Source organism: Numenius arquata, chromosome Z (genome assembly GCF_964106895.1).
Source record: "Numenius arquata chromosome Z, bNumArq3.hap1.1, whole genome shotgun sequence".
NCBI classification, from domain to species: domain Eukaryota; kingdom Metazoa; phylum Chordata; class Aves; order Charadriiformes; family Scolopacidae; genus Numenius; species Numenius arquata.
Window position 1 is genome coordinate 47425357 of NC_133616.1, and position 21703 is coordinate 47447059.

Consider the following 21703-nt stretch of genomic DNA (forward strand, 5'->3'; position numbering starts at 1 on the left):
TTAGAATCAATAGACCCTTTTGATTTCCCATCAGAAGGACATCCATCTTCCTACAGCTCAAGGATTTAAAATCAAAGGCAGACTTTGGCTGCTTTATTTCTAAAAATAATGAGCACAGCTTTTACTCATCACTCACAAAACAACACAAATAAACTATAACACTAAAAAGATCGGATGAAGTCTATTTTATACACTAGTTTATATATTTTCATTAAATTATTACATTATTCCTAAACATTGCCTTCTAAAAAGTCAGTTTTTTCAAAGGAATTTCATGATAATCTGAAATTAAACAACTATTATCAGAAATGATGCTTAAAGCTCTATTCACATCAAAGGGTTCTGGATTGTGCCTGTGTTAAAATTCCCACCATTATGTCTCTCTTCTTGCAGCTGTCAACACTGGAGATCTCTGTTGTGGATATTTTTAAATCAATGTCTGATCACTGACACTAATTATCTACTTGAAATTCCATCTGCATTTCAAAATTGTATTAGCTATACTTGTAATATACTGCTCACACTTGCAGGGTGTTCATTACTGCATATATTTTGTTCAATTTAAGAAGTTTTAAAATAAGAGACCATTTAAATTTAACAACAAAAAATAAATGCTGATAAAGTCAGTAAAGATACTTCTTTTATCATAATACCTAGCATTCCTGGCCACTATTGAGTAAAACATATCTTTTCACTCTTCAGAGTCCTTTTTCAAAGATTAAATTTTGCACTAAAAACACCTGTCTGGAAAGTATGCAAATTGTCTTAACTAAGTCCTCCTCATTTTTCCTCAAGATTTAGTTGGTATTAGCATATCATGGCCATTTTTTTTTTTAAATTATTTTTCACAAAATTATTGGCTAATGCACTCAAAATTCTGTTTTGGATTTCAAACATTAAAAATTCTTAAGGATTCCTCTTAAATTTTCAGGTTCACTATGTTATTCTGAGAATGACTGATTAGGTTTAAACACAATGGATAACCTCTGCTGAGATGGATTTTTAATGTAGATAACAATTATAAGTTGGATTTTCATTTACACCTACTGCCTCAAAAAGGATTATTTAGGGTTACATTTCTCTGTGCTTATCTTCTTTCCCAGAACAATTTATTTTGAATTATCCTTTTGGCAATGTTTTTGTGATTTTTTTTTTCATAACAATATATAATTACTATGAATCACAAAATGTTGTTTTTTTTTTTTTTTTTCTTTTACTGTTTCTTTGCAAGTCTGAATATGTAGCAATGATCTCTTTATGTTGGGATGAAAATGGTACAGGAGATAATCTATGAGAGAGACATCCTGCAATCCACTCATGCTTCAGGCAGACAGCAACCTTAACGTGCAGTGATGCACAGATATCTCTGATACTAGTACCAATTCTATTGAGGACAATTCTCTACAGTAGGATTAGAGACTACATCAGCCAGCAGGTATTATAAATTTACTATAACTAACTTATTTACTATAAATTCTCAGTTTCCGACCTCAAAGTATTTTCAGAGTTGACTTTTGCAGTGGCTATCACTATATTCCTGCAATGCTCACGTTAGACACTAAAAAATAACCCAAAACAGCCATCATTCTGAAGACCATCAAGGCTGAAGTGAGACCTCAATGTAAATAGTGCACGTCTTATTGATTTCTAATCATGATGAGCTTAATGCACAACTGTATTTCAATTGTCAAACACAGAATGAAAAACAAGTTAATATGTAGAATAAAACCCCAAAACCACAAAACAAAACAAAACAAAACAAAACACCAGAAAAAAAGCCCCAACCTTAAACAAGCAAAAAATGTATTGTGATTTATTCATAAGAGGAACAGAAAAACAGCAGTGCTGATAGCCTAGATAAATTCATAGACTATAGAAAGGAAGACAATTTTTTTACCCTGAGCTACTGAAGACTGAGCAGCTTAATTTACTGATGACCTTTTACTTTCATTTAACATTGTTCATGAGCTATAATTTACAAGATAAGAAGCAAATGCCAAGTTTATACTTGGTACTAACTGGTACCAAGTACCAGTGTGACACTAGGAAGAGACCATAGCAACAAAAAGCATATTAAACAAATTATTTAAATTCTAGACACTCCATTACACTGCAATTTAGGCTATTGAAGGAGGGGTGTAAAAACTACAAAATTGTATAAGGCGGCTGGTGTGCCATGATATTGATGGAAATTTTAGATTCATCTTTTATCCTTTGTCTGAAAGGTGAGAAAAAATACAGAGAACACACAGGTGAAGGCTTTGTGGAGTATCCACATGCTCATAAGTTATTTAACTGTAGAAAATAACTAATGGAAATACCTTTGATCCTCCAAATGACATGAATATTAATTTTAACACATATTGTAATTTATTAGTTCCTAAATGGCATTAATATATAAAAATGCATAATATTGAACTTTGTATTTCTAAACTTGTAACAGAATTATTATTTTGATTGAAGAATGACAGAGAAAAGTAAAGTAGCAGGCAGACAAGTCTCTGAAAAGATTACTCCTTTAAAAGAGAAAAAAAAAAATCTGCATAAAAAGTTCTACAGGTTCCATCCAAATTAATTCTACTTGACTTTACCTCACTATCTACAATCATGCCAATTTATCTGGTTTAAAAAACCCCATCAAGTACATTATCACTTCTGTTTGTACATCAATAATCCTGCTGATTGAGCTACTTGACCTTTTTCTGCTGATTTCAGTCATTGGGAGGAGTTCTGGGAACAACTCCACAACGGGTGAAGAAAATCAAAAAGTCAACTCCACACAGTTATCTTGCAAGCTTCGCTGGTCAAAGCTGGACCATAGTAGTTTTGTGTGATACTTATTCCAGGAGCAATGAACAGAATTAATTCCGACATGGACCAGGACATTCACATGCTGTTACACTGTACTGTACACTGTATACTCTGTACAGATGAAACCATTGTTATACCCTCTTTCCATTCACTACATCCAAATAATTTAGTACAACCTGTCGGACTATCGGTCAAGCTGCCAACCATGAATAGATTTCATTGTTCACTGGAAATTTGAAGGAAATACAGTAACAAATGTAATGGTTTTATTTTACAGTAAATTTCATGATGTAATACTAATTTCTCTGCCTAAGTCTTTATATATAACAGCTTGTAACTGAAATTATTTCTATTTTTGAAGAAAAATAACAGTTTATATGACTGTAAGACAGAGACTGCTGTTCTTCAGCTTGGCTAGACACTAATGAAATTTATTTGAAACTGCTAAGTAATAAGAATTCAATGTCACTTCAAAAATTCTTCTCAGTTATCTGTCTCCCAAGCAGTACAAGTTTGTGACCTAAAGTTTAAAATTAAAAGAAAATATAAATGCGCATTTCGCATACATAATATCATTATCTAATATATCTATTTAAGCTATTATTTAACATTTTATCTATCTTGAATAATGAATTTGATTGAAAATTTTAAAAATAAAATCCCATTAATGAATATTCTATTTCTATTCACTTGTTTAGAAAAAAGATGAAACAGAGTCAAGTCAAAGTTACTTTCCACCAGTTAGTCCTACTTTAGATACTACTTAATTTAACACAAGGAGTTTTACTTCCCAGAGACAAATGTTTCATGAGCCTCTAATTTATTTTCAGTTCTTACATATTATTTTCTGAAGTGGCTTAGTATAGGATTTTCTGCATTTTTCACATGTCTAAAGATGTAGAAGTAGATTAGAATGTAATATATTAAATATAATTTAATATTATACAGTTTATGATAGTATTTATTGAGTTACCTGTCTATCTGACACTGAAGGAAATAGAGACTAAGATATTCATGAGAATGCTACATTTTTGTAGGGCTTTGAGATTAATTTAACCTTTTAATTCTGAGCTTTCCATCCAGATGAGCTGGTATGGTAGTACTGTCCCAGTGCAATGGCAGTATGAGTAGGATCATAATACAGAAAAGCACATTTTGTATGCCAGCAAATTGAGCATTAATGCAGTATGGAAAAATATTTTAAAGGAGATAGCAAGAGACAGATTCTTTGTCAAATTTAAGTCTCTGAACTTTTTTTAATGGTGTGGCAGGGAGAATGTTTTCTATTTTTAAATTACTTTCCTTTAGAAATGAAAAAATTAAGAATTTGTACAAAATTGAAATTTAAGACACTTAAACTAGTTTTGCATTACAACTGAAATCAGACAAGATTACATCATACAGAAAATTTCCTACCCTTTTTTAATTTAGGAAATTTTCCAGAATCTCTAGTCTTGGTGCATCTAGCAATAGATGAATGCTTTTGAGTGCTTTTGATTTGCCAGCAAAAATATTCCAACCTCCTCTCCTGCCTCAAACACGCAAGGAAAATTTCAGGAAAATCAGATGCATTAGCACTTATGATCTATTTATCCATCCCTCAAATTATTAAAGGAGGTGTGATCTTAAATTATTTACTACTGCAAAACAGCTTTGGGAGTCAAATTCTGTTATGACTCTCTGAAAGACATTGCATGAAATTTTGGATAAAATTCAGCCTTTGGATTTCAAAAATATATTATTTGAAAATATCTAAACCCAAAATATTAATATGGATAGATCAAGATTTCTATTTTTTATTATACTGAGGTTAACAAAGGTGATAGCATACATGAGTTGCAGCACATTTGATTTCTGAAGTGAATTTTTATTTGATCTCACTCTCAGGCCATTCAAATTTGCTTCTAAGAATATGAATATTGTAGTTACGTGCACCTTTTTGCAAAAATTGTTCTCACTTTTTTCTATTCCCACAGCTGTATTTCAGGTACAAAACCAGTCCCTTACAATGTCAAGAATAAAATACCCTTATTACCATTTCCTTGCTTCTTCTGTGCATTTCACCATAATTTGAATTTGCTATTCACAGATGTTCTCACACATGAAAAAGATCTGGTTGAAACCTTTTGTTATGCTTTGTTAAGCTTGAATGAATTTTGATGACAAAGCTGGAATTCTGTTTCTAGAAATAACTGTATGAATATTCTTAACTCCTCATAAATGTTCATGAAAGCACAAGGGTCTGTACATATTGAAAATAATTGTAATTATTTTATCCTATTTACCTACTCTACTTAGGAGTAATTTACTACTTTCCTTCTTTCTTTCTCCCATACATCCTTTTGCAGTATCACAACCACACACTCCCCACACACAAACACAAACACAAACCAAAGCAATAAATTTACCTTTATACATTAATGAAATGCTACTGCTTCAAATCCTACTTTCACTGAAGCTGGTGTAAATTTGATAATTTCTTAAAATTTGTAGTCTACCCACAATACCATATACAACTTTCATATGTTCCTATATACCTTCTTTAGGGTGTTTAAAACAGGTGTTAAAAACATTTTCTATAGAAAAGGTGAAGCTGTACAATGGTATTAAACAATTATGTAATTAAAATGCTGAGAGATTGATGGTAATATTCTCCATGAAAACCCTAATTACTGCAGTAATTAAAGAAAAAAAGTATCTGTAATTTCTTCCTTGGAAATGGAATGGCACAGGAATTTCACTGACAATACAGCAGTACTCATCACCTGGTCTTTTATGCGTAAGTCACTGTAGCCACTGCTTATATTATTTGTTTAAAAATAAAAGATTTAAACTGCGACTTTTGCCTTTTTCCTGAAATGCACAGTGAAGTCAGGTAAGTCATAAAAATCTAAAATATGATGCTAGCTGGATCAACTTAGATTTGCTGTTAATTTATAAAAGCACAATGATTACCATCAGATTTGATCTTTTTTTATTCTAGCTTCATTTTCTTATTGCTTGTAGTACAAGCGAAATATCAACCTTAATGAATTTTATTTGCATACTAATGAAATGGAGGGAGTAGGTTCTGTCTAATTATCTTTTGGTGACTCACAAACATAGCAAAGCAGAGTGAAACACTGATCCCACTGCACACAAAACCAGAAGACCCTGACCTCAACAGTGACACAACCTTCTCCCTGTCTGGCAGAGGGCTCTTCCACAGATCAAGGCTAGGAGACAGTATGCCAAGAAACCTGTATTTGCAGATGAAGCAAACTGTCTGTAGTGCCTAACTTAACTGAATAATCATCATAAAAATTATTGGTAAAGAGTAGACAGAGGCACATCTTGATGGCCCAGGTTAGATATTGGTACTTATGATTCCTATTCCTATGAGTCCCAGTAGGCATGTGCTGCACGCTAGCTATTGTTTCCCTTTTGAGATGCCTCATTTCTCCGTATAAAGAAGTGTGTGCTCCCTACCTAGTTTATGCAAAAAAAAAATAAAAAAATAAAAAAAATAGGACTCTTCTTTGAACCAAGTGCCTACTTCTAAGACATAAATATTAAACACTTCTGTCCCCACCTGGCTTTTTCAAGCCTTTTGCAGATCTGAGAGCTTAACCAGAATATTATTTTTTTATTCTCATTTGTTTTTTGGGTTTGGTTGGTTTTTAGTTGTTTGGGGTTTTTTTGTGTTGGTTTTTTTTTTGTTTTTCCTTTTGTTTCTTCTAGCTTCATGTGGAAAGATGCATTAAAAAAAGCACCTCCCCTAAATAAGTTTTTGTATCACCTATTTACAGTGGTGGAACCAGCATCGAAAAACAGCTTATTTTTTCAATAAGCCTTTCAGGATCCAGAATTTTACAACACAGTTCAGTAGTAAAGTATATAGCTACATGGACACTAAAAACTCCTATCTTCTGTTTCTGTATACAAAAGCTTCATTACTTCTTTTTCACTAGAAAATATGCTAATGGTGACTTGCTAATTCAGTTCAACTCCCAGATTAATTTCAGAGTCACAATTTAGTAAGATACAATTCCTGTGTGATAAGTAAGACAGCCATTCTTTCTTCTAAACACTTTAAAACTCAGGCTATTAAAGTCCTTATTTCAATAGGTAAATTCATTAACGTTACTCTGCATAATTTCTTTGCAATAATTATTTATTATTTCACCAATCTTCACGTCATTTACACATTTCATCCTAAGTGATTTGTGCTTACTTGTATGTAATGACAAAAATATTGAACAGAGTTGATCTTAGAGTTTCCTCTAAACTTCTGTGGAAATACCTTTATATGGTAATGATAAATGTTTTTTGAGATTAACCAGCTAATCTTAATCCATTTATGTGGATTGTATTGATACTGTGCTATTATTTAAAATCAGCAAGTCATACAACATACAGGCCAAAAGTCAAATTCCACTTATATTAAATCCCTGCATTGATGTCTAGTAAACTCAAGTAATTAAATCTGGGTTTTTTAAGATCTACTTTTCCATTAAAAATAAGGCTGCTACTAGTGTTTGGTTTTTTGCTTAATTCTTGTTACTTGATTCTTCTATCTACTTTTCCATTATTGCAAGCAGATCAGATGTCAGAGCAGCTGCAGCTAGCAGGAGTATTCATTGGCTAAGCATGAGTACTGAATATTTGCAAAGCTTCAGAAAACCAAGGCACTAATAAAAATTAAACGTTTGAAGAACATTTAGCAAGATATTCCTGGATGTTATCACTGTCCTTAGCTGCCAATGGACTGAAAAAAATTATTTGTCATCATTTGCTCATCCACATTATCCTTTTCCTTTACAGAGAGCTGAAACATAATCACAGATTAGATTTTACTAGTCTGTCTCTGCTGTCAACATTTTTATTATGTCTTCATTTAAATTCTATACTGTACTTTTTTTAAACTATAGCATTCTCTCAGTCCCTTTAACTTTTCCTATTAACTTTCTACATTTAGTAAACACAAAGCTATATGGTTAAATTCCTCCCTTCAGTGCAACTTCCCACATTCCTGACAAATTTCCTACTAATAACTACCTTTTCTTTGCCAATTGAAAAATAGTAGGTTTATATGCATGACTCTTCCATTTCTGTACTGATGAATGACAACAATTTGTCTCCTATGCAATCTGTGTAAATGCAGTGTACTTTTTCCAGTATAAATTGCATTCAATTTTCCCTAATCTTTGCATTTTAACAAAATTTTAAGTATATTATTGGACTAGAACCATAATCTGCTTGTCTAAATTGAATGTTAGAAGGTCATATTCACTCCCAAACACTAACTTTGGCTGAATGAAAGATTTGGTTTTATCCAAAGTAAAGAATTATCTACATTAAAGGCAAGCCTATTTACAGTTATCAGACAATTTATTTTGAAACTGTAATGTTGTGTTCATTTCTTCCATGAAATAGCTGACAACACAGCAATCTAAGTCATATTATCCTAGTAACAGATCTGTCTTCCATTTGATATAGTTTAACATTTCTTGTGTGACTAAACCAATTTATTTATAACTTTGAGTATAATGACTTGCTTTGTTCCACCCAAATAAGACTTTCTTCTATAAACACCTTGAATTTTCCCTTGAAAAGAATTAAATACAGATTCAGTACAGAAAAGGCATTCCTGGAAGATACCCGGACAAGCAAAGAATGTGTCTCCAGTAAAAACTGAACTGAAACCAGGAGCTCACCCCATAAGACAACAACAGTATCCCATCAACTTTGAGGCCCAGAAAGGATTAGAACCTATAATAAGCTCCTTTTTAGAGCATGAACTGCTGACAAGTATTAATCTCTGAAAAGATGAGGGAAATTCTACTCAAGAGACTGCACCAAGAAACACACTCAGGAGCTGACGCATTGGTGCTAACTGCCAAAAGATATGTCACTGCAAAGAATGCAAAGCTTAGCAGACATAATAGTCAAAAAGTGCACTACCTGTTGCACAAATAACGCCAAAATTGCAAAGAAGGTCACAGGAGGAGTTTTAAAACAAGGGGTAACTCCTGGGGAATACTGGCAAAGAGACTTTACAGAATTGCCAAGGTGTAACCTATATAAATATCTATTGGTAAGATACTTTTTCTGGTTGGCCAGAAGCTTTCCCCTGCCATACCAATAAAGCAAGGGAAGTAATTTGAATTTTATTGAAATAAGTCATTCCTAGGTTTGGTGTCCCACAAGGTATTTCCTCTGATAATGGACTCCATTTTGTTGCAGAAATAGTGCAGGGAGTTTCCAAATTTCTAGACGTTAAATGGGATTTACATACTCCTTGGAGGCCACAGTCTAGCGGCAAAGTAGAAAGAATGAAGCAATCCCTAAAAAGACAGATTTCCAAGGTATGTCAGGAAACCGAAATGAAATGGGTAGATGTTCTACTCATAACATTAATGAGGGTATGAATTGCACCCAGAGGCAAGGGAGGAGCGAGTCCCTTTGAGATTCTTTATGGGAAACCATAACTACAAAGGGAGACCAAATGCATATAAAGGAACAGGCTGTAATTAAAGAGTATTTGGTATTTCATTTCTCTCTCATAGAGTTTAAGTTTTCTGCATAGGTACCTGAATCACAGGACCCCGCTGGCCTTGGACACTCCAGTACGCCCATTTCAACCCAGGGACACAGTCTACATAGAAACCAGGAAAGATGAACCACTGAAAGAAAGGTGGAAAGGACCTTCACTGTGCTGCTCGAGACTTACACTGCTATACAGGTAAATGGGATCGACTCTTGGATCCATTGCACCAGAGTAAAGAAGGCAAGATCAGGACAAATGGGCCTCTACACCAAGAGGAGAGCTTAAACTCCAAATAACCAGAGACTCTCAATGAACTGTATCTGTTACCTGTTATATTGTTACTCTTACACTATTAGAAAGTATTGTTAGTCTAACATTGTTAAGATGAAAGTTTTATCTGTGACATGGCTTAGTTTAGCATTTACTACTTGTGAAGAGAATTTAATTTTATAACTCATCCAGTCATTTGCGAGAATCCAACACAGTAGCAGTACAGCTGCTTGCCTTCCGTTACCAAAATCTTCTGAGAACCCCCTAGATTGGGGAATCTTAACTCTGGATCCGAATTGAACTTTTGAGAGACATTAAAACCTCTATGGAGGAGGGAGAATGGTTAAACAGCATGTTACAAGGTTTTGGATTCTCTCTTACTGGATGGTTAGCTAGTTTGCTTCAAGGCATAGTTATAATTGTAATCACTCTATAAATGATTTGCATTTCTTTTAGTTGTACTAAGAAACTGATTACACAAGGTACTGTTGGGAACTATGTAATGGTGATGAAAAGAAATAGATATATGACAACTACAGGAAGAAGTCTCATAGTCTCAAAGGGGGGAATGATGTACTTCAAGAAGGTAAAATGTACTTTAAAAAAGGCAAAATATATTTTAGAAGGTAGAATCTTTCACTAGGTAAGAATAAAGAGCTGTAAAAAGGTCACAAGGCCCTGTGAAACCAGACACTCTGTATAAACAATACATGCCTTGCTAATGAACATACCCTTGAAGAAGAACAGAAGGCTGACAATAAGGAGCATCCCACCACAGGAGGTGCTGAAACCAGCTGAAAACCACACAGCTGCTGGATAAGGCATAAACTCAACAAAAATTTGCAGTAACTGGGGGAAAGCTAAAGGTGGCAGGGGGAGATCGTGACAACCAACTCAACTGGAGGCTGAATTGGACTACCTTCCCTCCCTGCCCCTGCTACTGGAGCATGTGCAAATCAATTAGAGGACCTTGTAACTTTAAATGAAAGTGAGAGTCTGTACTAACCAACAGAAATTGTTACAATAAGGTATTAACCAATAACTATAATTAAAGGTGTGTATTTCTGTGTTGTGAACTGTAAATATTCCTAAGAGTTTTTAGGACTGTGTGCTAGCTTTGTGTATTACCACGGATCTCTACCTCTACTCTGTGTGTATATTAGTATCTGCACACCAGAGAAATAACACCACTTTGGGACAACATTACGAGTAAACTTCAGCTCAAATCTCCAGATCTTTGACATATATTTATGTCCCTCTTTACTTTGAGGGTGGCAGAACACTGGAACAGGTTGACCAGAGAGGTGGTGGAGTCTCTGTCTCTGGAGACATTCAGGTGGGATGCCATCCTGTGCTCTAGGTGAACCTGCTCTAGCAGGGGGGTTGGACTAGATGATACCCAGAGGTCCCTGCCAACCCCTATTCTGTGATTCTGTGATATACCCATGTTCAAAACTTTTAGCTACGTCAGAAAAGACAGAAATAACAATGTTATCAAACTTTAAGTGCATTTAACAAAAGAAAGTGTCCCATAATTGACCAAAAAGACCAAAAATGTATGTTTAATTACTATATCAAAGAAAAGTAGAAATTATACTGAGCTTTCAGAAGGTTCATATAACAGTATAACATAAATAACAACAGGCAAGTTTCCTTCACTTTAGCAAAAATTTGGACCTTATGCCAAATATTTACTAGAATTAGTAAAACATTCACAAGTGTCTAAATGTATAATTTTACCACAAAAAACTTAGTGTTTATAATTTTACCACAAAAGACTTACTGTACACAGCAAAGTGAATTGAGACTGTTATATCTTCCCACTCTCCTTAAAACAACAAACGTAATTCTCTCCAGCCCAAGTAACACAGAATATGCTTAAGTATCATTTCAACATTGTGTACAGAAAAAAAAAATGCTTAAAAAAAGCTCAATCAACTAATAAAATGCACTCACCCTCTCTTCGATTAAGCCTTGCAAATCCAGGGCTGTGACTGCTAGAGAGCTCGGATGAACTGCTGAATGATGACTGAGGCAAAGCAGACACCAACTGATCATCACAATTATCTGTCAGTGAAGAATATCGCTTCAGGTTAATAAAACAAATACCTCTTACTGGAACTATAACTAAAGAGAACACAAAAAAAAATATTTGAATCAACCCTGCATCTGAGAGCAGTACATCTCTAAATATTTCCTCTTGCTGTGTTATACATAAAAGCCTCAGTATTGAGGCAGGCAGTGGTTTGGGGTGGGTTTTTTTCTCTTTTTTTTTTTTTTACCCAATATTTCATGAGACTACCAGGGTATAATTTATTATGTTCTTCAACTGGCTGTACTTGTCCACTTCTGACCTGCCTTCTGAGATCATACTAATAAATGGTTCACAGTTCACACACAATCATTTACATGGATAGCAACTGATGACTTCTAGTTGTGGTTGTAGCATGAAGTTACAACTTCAGTGCATGCTCATTTTTTTCTTTAGACCTGATGCAAGCAGAGGTCTGTGCTATCACATTTAATATACAATCACATTAAATACAACAATTTATTCACTAAAACCCTGAACAAAATTAAATAAAAAATAATCATATCCCTTTTAAGCACTATAAGAATGACAAAATGGATAATCTTTTGCTTTGCCAATGGCATGCAAGTTTGATAAAGACACAGCACAGAATCATTATCACACAGTTATTAGTATGCAAGTTATATCATACAGAATGAAACCGGACTGTTTCAGAAAAAGAAGACTTAACTGCAGTTCATAATCGATGGAGAAAATGCTAATGAACACTTCGGGTGCTAGATGCCTCTCCAGCTCAATTGCTATACAGGACACATTCATTCTCCATTTAAATTTGAAAAATATAAATTGCGAATCAATACCTGTTCTAGTTTCAGCTGAAAGAAGACTGATTTTAAACCACTAGAAGAAGTGTAAGCAAGTCTTTCCCTAGCTATACTGTGATGGCTAATTTATTGTTTAGAAAATGAGAGGAAATTATTTAAACTATTAGTCTTTATGAAATGGCTCTTTTTAGGACAAACATATTCTCTGGATGCAACTGATAAAGGACATCACAGGTGAGTCATTCCTCTTCTAACCCTTCTGTTTGTCTACCAGATTTACAGTATTGAAATAATGAATATTAATTAATACAAAACCTTTTTCTGACTCAGTGATAATTGTTTCTACTGAATAATTATGAATGTTTATAATTAGCAGCAAGATTTTTAGATTACTGTCTCAGGGAGGTTTTTTTATCATCTTCAAAAGCTCATTTTTTTTTTAAAGTTGATTCATTTGGTTCTTTAAGCAAAACTCTTCCTAAAAAGAAGGCCTGATACTGACCACGACTGCTACAGTTAGAAGTTCTCTCAAATTCCATAAATAATATCCAACCACTACAAACAAGAGGATATATTATTTGCTCTTGATAAGGTGATATATACCATACTTCTACCAAATTCAGCGTATCTCACTTATGTGAAGGAACAAATAAAATTACTACTTACTTTCATAAGCTACTCTAGCCTTTTATAATATAAACTGTAAAATTTTATAACTACTCTTCATTGTCTAACTGCAAGCTCATTTTTCACTTCATTATACACAGATTAGATTTATAATGGTGAAAGAGGCTGTACTACTTGGGATGAATCATCCAACCAGTAAGTACAGAAGAAGAAAAACAATGAAAGGAAACAAGATTTCATCTTATAAGCAAATGTATTGCACTGGTAAGTCTTAGGAAAGAATCTCATTAATGAAAGGTTTCTTGACAGCACAGAAAATAAAAAGAACTTACTTGTCAAAAACTACACCAGAAAGAAAAGACTATGACGCTGCTGTGTTTCAAATGGAGAGCTACTTACACTGCTGATGCAAGATAGCACCTCAAGTGCCACTGATCTTTTTCCTACTGTTAAAACCTGCATTGTAAGACTAGGTAGCAAGATAAAAATTAAGAAGAGAGAATAGAAAGGCATTTTCCCCAAATCTATATACATGATCTAGAATCATAGGATCATAGAATCACAGAATGGTTAGAGTTGGAAGGGACATTTAAAGATCATCTAGTCCAATCCCCCTGCAACGAGCAGGGACATCTTCAACTAGATCAGGTTGCTCACAGCCTTGTCCAACCTGACCTTGAATGTTGTCAGGGATGGGGCATCTACCACCTCTCCAGGCAACGTGTTCCAGTGTTTCAGCAGCCTTATCATAAAAAAAAAATAATTTGTTATATCTAATATAAATCCAGCCTCTTCTAGTTTAAAGCTGTTACCCCTTGTCCTCTCACAACAGACCTTGCTAAAAAGTCAGTCCCCATCTTTCTTATAAGCCCCTTTTAAGTACTGAAAGGCCACAATAAGGTATCCCGGAGCCTTCTTTTCTGCAGGCTGAACAACCTCAACTCTCTCAGCCTGTCCTCGTAGGAGAGGTGTTTCATTCCTCTGATCATCTGGACCTACTCCAACACATCCATGTCTTTCCTATGCTGAGGACTACAGAGCTGGACACAACAAAACATCACATCACTTTCGTATGCCTAATATTTATGACTTTGCTCTTTTGGTGAAGGGTGGCATGTGTTATGAAATTAATCACCAGGAATGAGACCGTGTGATTAATACTTACAAGCACGAGCAGGCAAACAACAGCAGATACACTATTTTTGCAACACCTCTGGGTCAGAAGGTAAAAAAAAAACACTTTTCCACTGGAAGGATGAGACAGCTGCCTTTGTATTATTTGCTTCTGCTGAGTACAGTTTTCACCTTTTTTCCTCCTAATGTACAAGTTAGAAAGGAATCAATGATACTGCATTATTTTGCCTAGATTGTCTAATACACATATTCTGTGAAACTCATATATTGCTTTGGGATATTCACAGAAGAACTCATTGAACACTTATATAGTATTTAATTTACAATAATTTGTGTCAATCTAATTTATAATAGAAGACTACATAAACAGTTGAATATAGACAAGATGTTATCCAAAGTCCAACAGTGTAAGATATTTTTTTTTGCCTTTACGCAACAATTAAAAATGAGCAATGTATTATAAATAGATCTACTCTGAATAATTATACTTGTATTTTACAATAGCTCCTATGCTTTATTTCAGGAAAATAACTTCATATCAGCTTATTTTTATTGCTTAACACATGTTGCTTAAAACATGTTCTTGTTGCAGAGTGCAATGTAACTCAAAATCTAGTATGAATTCCAGAATTAAATCCAAAACACTTTGTAGAAAATGGCAGGAACCAGATGTTCAGTATCAACTCGTTTCTCAAATTTAATAAAAGCAAATGAAAACATAATCTGTACATGATGACAATTCTATATGGTTTCACCTACAGTGAAAGATGTATTACACAATGAAACACTGATTGAATTCAGTGTTTCCCCACATGCTACTGGTTAGCTCTTCATTTCTGTTGGACACCCTTCCTCTGTGCACAGAACAGATCTCACTGCTGAAGGCAATCTAGGGATATTTCACATAGCTTCTCCAGGCTAAATTTAAACCAAAGAGTTTTAAACCAAAGAATTTTAGTTAAAAGTTATACATCATATAGCTTTTATTAGATTTTTGTGACAAATCTTTTTTTTTCCTTTTTAAATACTAAATAACAATACCAAAAATCTAAATAAACCAAAATTTTCTGTAATATGTAGAAAAATATGATGTCAAATAAGTCTTTGTGAAGGAAAGAATATGTATTTAATTATGTCATCCTGATATAGAGATTTTTTGGTAAAGCAAATCAAGCTCAGGCCTATAGAGTCATTGTACAGGAAAAGTGAGGAATAATTGTGAAATGCTGGGGTTGACTTAAGTAGTATGATATTACGTGAGCTGTAACAGTTGCTATTTAAAAAATAATGCCTGAAATTAGTAGTATTCAACAGGACTGAAAGGCATTACACTGGGAATGAGGTGAAAACCTGCTGTGCAACTATTGAAAAAAAAAAAAGCAAAAACATGCATATGGATGTATAAACAAAAATATATTACCTGTTTCATCACCAAATGATAAAAGTTATTCAAGTTAGATAAGGCATGCCTTTCCATATACCATAATTCCAGTGCAGATTTAATCAAATTTGTAAAATAACTGAGGCATTTTATAGGAATAAAACTGTAAGTGTTGCATGTGCAAAGTATGCCTATCATTCCTCTTCAAGCTTCATTATGCAAATTCAGAGTAAACCAAGAAACTATTCATACAGTGGTACCATAATTTACATGGATCATAGCATACGATCTACAACAGGTGGAGTTCAAATAGGATATCATGTAGTAAAGCAGCTATCACAGTTATATTCATAACATTATAGTTGATCAAATAGATTTTGTGTCTTTGACCAAAGCAAGAGCCTGCTAGAATAAAAATAAAAATAAAAATAAAAATAAAAATAAAAATAAAAATAAAAATAAAAATAGTAGTATAAATAATAGAATACTGTGACAACCTGATATTTATTTCTTTAGCATGCATAAGTGTGTATTTTCATCTCCATGAGTGAAAAAACCACAGTCATCTACAGGCACAAATCATCTTTTTTTCTTCTGCAACATCAAGAATAGATGGCACTGATTTTAGTTTGAATCTAACAGGCTGCTGTTTGCCATCTAAATTTTCACCTTGATCTACAACATAGACTGACAATTTTTCACACATTTCAATCTGAGTGCAAATTTACTTTCAATAAGCAATTTTCAGTCTAGTGCTTAGTCACTACAAGTTGACATACAACAAGGATTCTGTTGATAATTATCTAAAAAGTACATGTATTACATTGAGATATTAACTTTATTTAAGACATATCTTAATTCAAACCGAAACATCCCAACACAAGAGCATACAGAAATTAACATATTACAATTTCACTTATTTACCTTTTTTATTAAATAAATTCAAAATATTATATTGTTGTATACAATTTTTTTTCCTTATACTTTAGTTTACTCAAAACTTTCTCAACAAACAAAAACTACCAATTTCTTAATAAGCTACTGAACAGGTGAAGCAGGACATAGGTAGCAAAGAAGGAAAAAATATTATGATTGACTTCCCTAAAAAAAGTTCCTTCAGCTTTACCAAGGACTAAAAGAAAATATTGAGTGCCTAATGAGCAGATTAATAACCATTTTAACATTAACTGAAACAAGTCTGTTCCACTAAGCCACATGAAAACAAAAAAAAACCCCACCACCAACAAAAACTAATCAAAGAAAGTTTAACTATTTTCCTCAATTGAGGAAAACTAAACAACTGATCCTCATAAAAGTAGACTACCCAGCGGCAACTAGAAATGCAGTCTCAGTGGAACAGAATAGAAGAAATAATAAATATGAGAATCACTGGGAAGTTTAATGTTCATCTTTTCCATGCAGGTGAAGATATGATGCTTAGGAATGATCAACTTTGCTGCTCTTAATATATTGATTTGAATAAGATTTGAATAAGAGAATATCTGGGATCAGAAACTTCATGAAAAGGAGTGAGACTCTTAAAAATAAGAGACGTCATATTGTATCAATAGGACTAGTACTTGCTAAAACCTGAAAAAAAAAGGTGCTACAAAATAGGTGGCACTTATACCCTCCAGTACTTATTTATTTATTAAATGTATGATTCAGCCATGTGGACTTTGAAGTGTTCCTTTTCCTTTTACTGTGAAGACCAAATAACCTTGAGCCCGTCTACCATTTTCAACATATTTAATTTTCCCTACAAGTAAGGACATATCTCACTTTACTTAACAGAACCTTTAAATATGTCAATTGGAGTAATTAAGTCTTCAGTCCATGTGCAGGCTTGTAATTAGTTTCAAAATTTTTTCACTGAATTTAATGAGATTCTTGTGACAGATGAAAAGAGATGTGCCCTTCTCATTCTTTTGCTGAGAGGTATTGCTCATTATGCTGATCCTGATTATGGTGAACTCCACCGATGATAAGAATAATAAGGAAAATTCAAACTGATAGATTTACGGACAATTAGATCAGGATAGATTTAGGCCTTCTAGCTACACAATATAGGATGTCACTTAATATGACACCCGCCTATATGCATCCCCTTGCGTTTGTTTCCTGACCAGGGAAAAGATATTTTTGTTCAGAGAGCATAAGCCCTTCTTCATCTTGGGTCTACTGCTGCCTGTTTGCAGCTAAGAGTTTAAAAATGAACAAGAAAAGTTGCACTGTTTCATGCATGCTGCTGTGAGCTCCTTGAAGCAGTTCTTTGCCAATAATGTTTGCCTTTTCTATTCTTCAGTTAATTTTGTTGAATATTTTTAGGCACTTCTACGTATTCCATTTGAAGCCCATAAAGTTTTGCTTTGCTGAGGTTTTCTAGCCATTTTCAGCTGCTTACTGCTTTGAAAAATGTTAACCTTTCAAGTTGAAATTTTACTGGTGATTGGCCCAGGCTGTTTTTTTGTTGGTGGTAGTGTTTTTTTACTTTTTGTTTAAACATGAGTTTTGATCAATAGATTTCAGCTATTTCTTGGAAGGGGGTGGAGGGAGAAAAAGGAGAGCTGACTGCCCAAGATAAAACACGGAATAGTCTTTAGGCTTTTGTAACAGTATCTCTGTGAATGTAAACAATGATTTATCAAGGAGAAGACCTTCATGGCAGAGTTGATTCTTTTCTTGAATTTGAAGCAAAATCTTCCAGTTTTCTGAAAAAATTGTCAGCCTTTGTAGACTGTGGTTCACAAAAATTCAGCACAGAACTCTGACACTTGAACAGTTGACAGCAGTCAATTGTTCCTAATATACTATTCACATCAGGCATCTGATGTTTACCTTAACAAAAAATAAGCAATGCTGCATTTCCTTCCAGTCAAGGAGCCATCAGAATTTCACAATTGCAGTTATGTCATGCCAAAGACAGATCAAGAACAGGAAGCCAGTACAAAAAGCCAAATTTCATGTGTGCTCACTGACCATATTGTTGCTGTCCAGGGGTACAAAATTCTTTTTATGACTGAACATAGACAACTTAAAAGCCGGACAAGAAGGAAGAAGATAAAGACTGTAGTTAGATAGATCAGATTTAATGATAAAAGACTGGAAGATGGATAAAATTCTCTTTTCAAACACAGACATTTGCAAAGATTCACACCTTGCAAGAAACCTTCAATAGCTGGCATAGTTCTTATAGATTGAAATTATCCTCTCCTTAGGTATTTATTTGTTTGTTTATTTATTTATTTATTTTTACTTTTTATTTTTCTCTGACTTAATGAACCACTTTTTTTCCATAGTTCAGGTAAAAGGAGCATGCAAATCACAGGTAAATCTTTTAATTAGTTTTAACAAGGTGAAATAAAGGATTTATTTGTTCTTAGTACCCAGAAATCCACCAACAGTCAACAACTCTTCTCTTAATTGAAGTTAAAGACATATTGGTAATAACTGAGTTAACTCACTTCTGATTCTCTTGGACATTTTAGAAACTTTCAAGCAAGTGAAGTTCTGTCACTAAAAGTTAACTCCTAATTCCTGGTGTCCTTCAAAAGAAAAAAATCCTTATATTAATTTCAATGATTATTAGACCAAATCTGTATTTTTTCATAGATTCTAATTACATTTGATGTCTGTGAATATAGTGGTAAAAGAGTATGTGATTCAAAAAAGCATTAAAGTAGGACAAATTTTTAATATAATCTGAAAGTAACATAAGCATGGTGTATAAAATGGTAAGATTTTTAGAGCAAACAAAACAGAACTTAATATATAAAAGAAATAAAAAAAATTACTGACAATTTAGAATGAAAATATTTCATACCGATCAAGAACAGTTACCTTTTATTACCAGCATTCATTTTTTCCCATGTAGGTGTGCAATATCTGAAAAATAATTTTGTAACAGCATGAAATGTCCTTTCTCATGCAATATGTCTTGTACTTTCTCACTGGATTATTATTTAATTGTCTGTGCCACCTCATAATTTTAGAATACTTTTTTTTTCAGATGGCATATCATAAATGGAGTTTAGTAAAATTCTTCTTGAGATCAATAAAAGCATCTTTATCAAAAGTCGAAGAATTTCACATGTCTTATTACCAGAAGAATGTAGAAATCGTTTTTCTTTCTCCTAAATTAGCAGATGCAGACAGAATTCACTCATGAGGGGAGAGCGATTGTTAATTTGTTTCAATGATAGTTTTAACTTTAATTTTATTAAATCAAACTTTGCTCAGTGGTAGAGGTTTTCCATTGGATTACATCTCATCGAAGAAAAAAAACTCCCATACATAAATTTAGAAGAGAAAAGAACACCGCCGTTTAACACTAAGCAAAATTTTAGCACAGTGTTTCAGAGAGAAACAAGTAATATAATGAAAAAAAAAAAAAGAAAAAAAGAAAAGAAATACAGGTTTCTGGCAATGAAATTAAAAGAAGCCATATTCAAGTAAAAGTAAATCCCATTGACTGTTGCTGGTACAGCCATCTTTATAATCACATTACTCAAAGCAATCTTAAACAAACCACAAACAAAAAGTTCTTCATGTTTGGAAAGATACTACCCACTCTATCAATAATAGAAACAAAAAGAGAACCACAGAATCACAGACTCATAAGGGGTTGGAAGGGACCTCTGGAGATGATCTAGACCAACGTCCCTGCCAAAGAAGGTCCATCTAGAGCAGGTTGCACAGGAACATGACCAGGTGGGTTTTGAATGTCTCCAGAGAAGGAGACTCCACCACCTCCCTGGGCAGCCTATTCCAGTGCTCTGCCACCCTCACAGGAAAGTTGTTCCTCCTCATGTTTAGGTGGAACTTCTTATATTCAAGTTTGTGCCCATTTCCTCTTGTTCTGTCACTGGGCACCGCTGAAAAAAGACCGGCCCCATCTTCTTGACACCCTCCCTTTAAGTATTTATAAGCATTGATCAGATCCCCCCTCAGTCTTCTCTTCTCTAGACTAAAAAGACCCAAGTTTCCTCATAAGACAGATGCTCCAGGCCTCTAATCATCTTTGTAGCCCTCTGTTGTACCCTCTCCAGCAGCTGCCTGACCTTCTTGAACTGGGGAGCCCAGAACTGGACACAATACTCAAGATGGGGCCTCAACCGGGCAGAGTGGAGGGGGAGGATAACCCCTCCGACCTGTTGGTCAACACTCTTCCTGATGCACCCCAGGATGCCATTGGTCTTCTTGGCCACAAGAGCACATTTTTGGCTCATGGTCATCCCATTGTCCACCAGGAAATGGACAAATATTTTGTTGTTTTTTTTTTTTTTTTTTTTAATTTGAAATTTATTTTATTTTTTTTTACCTAAGGCTTTTTCGGAGCAAAGGAAATTAACATTTGTAAGATTCATCTTAGAACCAAAATTTTATGGTTTTTTTATAAAATCATGTGGTAATCACTTTACACAGTCTCTCTAAGGAGACCTTTGCAAGTGGGTAGCATTTGTCTGAATCTGCAAGATTCCACCACACAGACAAAACACTGCAACACCAAATCCCCTCAATTTCACTTTCTGCTCCAGTCCTACAGCTATGTTCCTCCACTGATTCCGAGGCAACTTTTTACTATAACAAACATGATATTATAAATAATGCTATATTTAGATATAATATTATATATTCAGTAAAACTAAATTAACAAGCCACTCACTGGAAACATGTTAATGCTCTTTTTTATTTACAGATCTGGTTATACATTAAGAGATAACTCACTTGCAGGACACATTTGCTGTTAAACAGGGTGGGGAGAAAGAGAGGAATGCTGTTTAGGGGAAAATGATTATACGTAAGAATGTCTAAGCTGTAAAAGTCTCATGATTTTACTACAATTATCAATACTTACTTTTGTCTTACTATCACTATATTGGCATAGCAAAATACTTCCTTGCAAGAGAAGTGTAAGGGTTCGCAAGTGACTTCCTGTACACAAGCCCTGGAAACACAGTTATTGATTAGGAGACCAATGCAGCTGGGTCATTCTGTATCTAACTGGATTTGAGAGAATCGTTGTCAGGCACTGCATCTCAGTTAAAGTAAGATAATTTTTAAAGCATCTCTGACAATATTGCAGTTGTTTAATG

At 34.0% G+C, this 21703-nt stretch overlaps 1 protein-coding gene across 1 annotated transcript in view; it reads right to left on the reverse strand.

Moving 5' to 3' along the window:
* The window catches only part of CNTNAP4 (contactin associated protein family member 4), a 231613-nt gene that overhangs the window by 176100 nt on the left and 33810 nt on the right, over positions 1 to 21703 (reverse strand). Inside the window, exon 2 of the mRNA XM_074166807.1 lies at positions 11567 to 11677. Within this exon, the coding sequence (XP_074022908.1) occupies positions 11567 to 11677 (111 nt within the window). The remainder of the gene's footprint in view (positions 1 to 11566; positions 11678 to 21703) is intronic.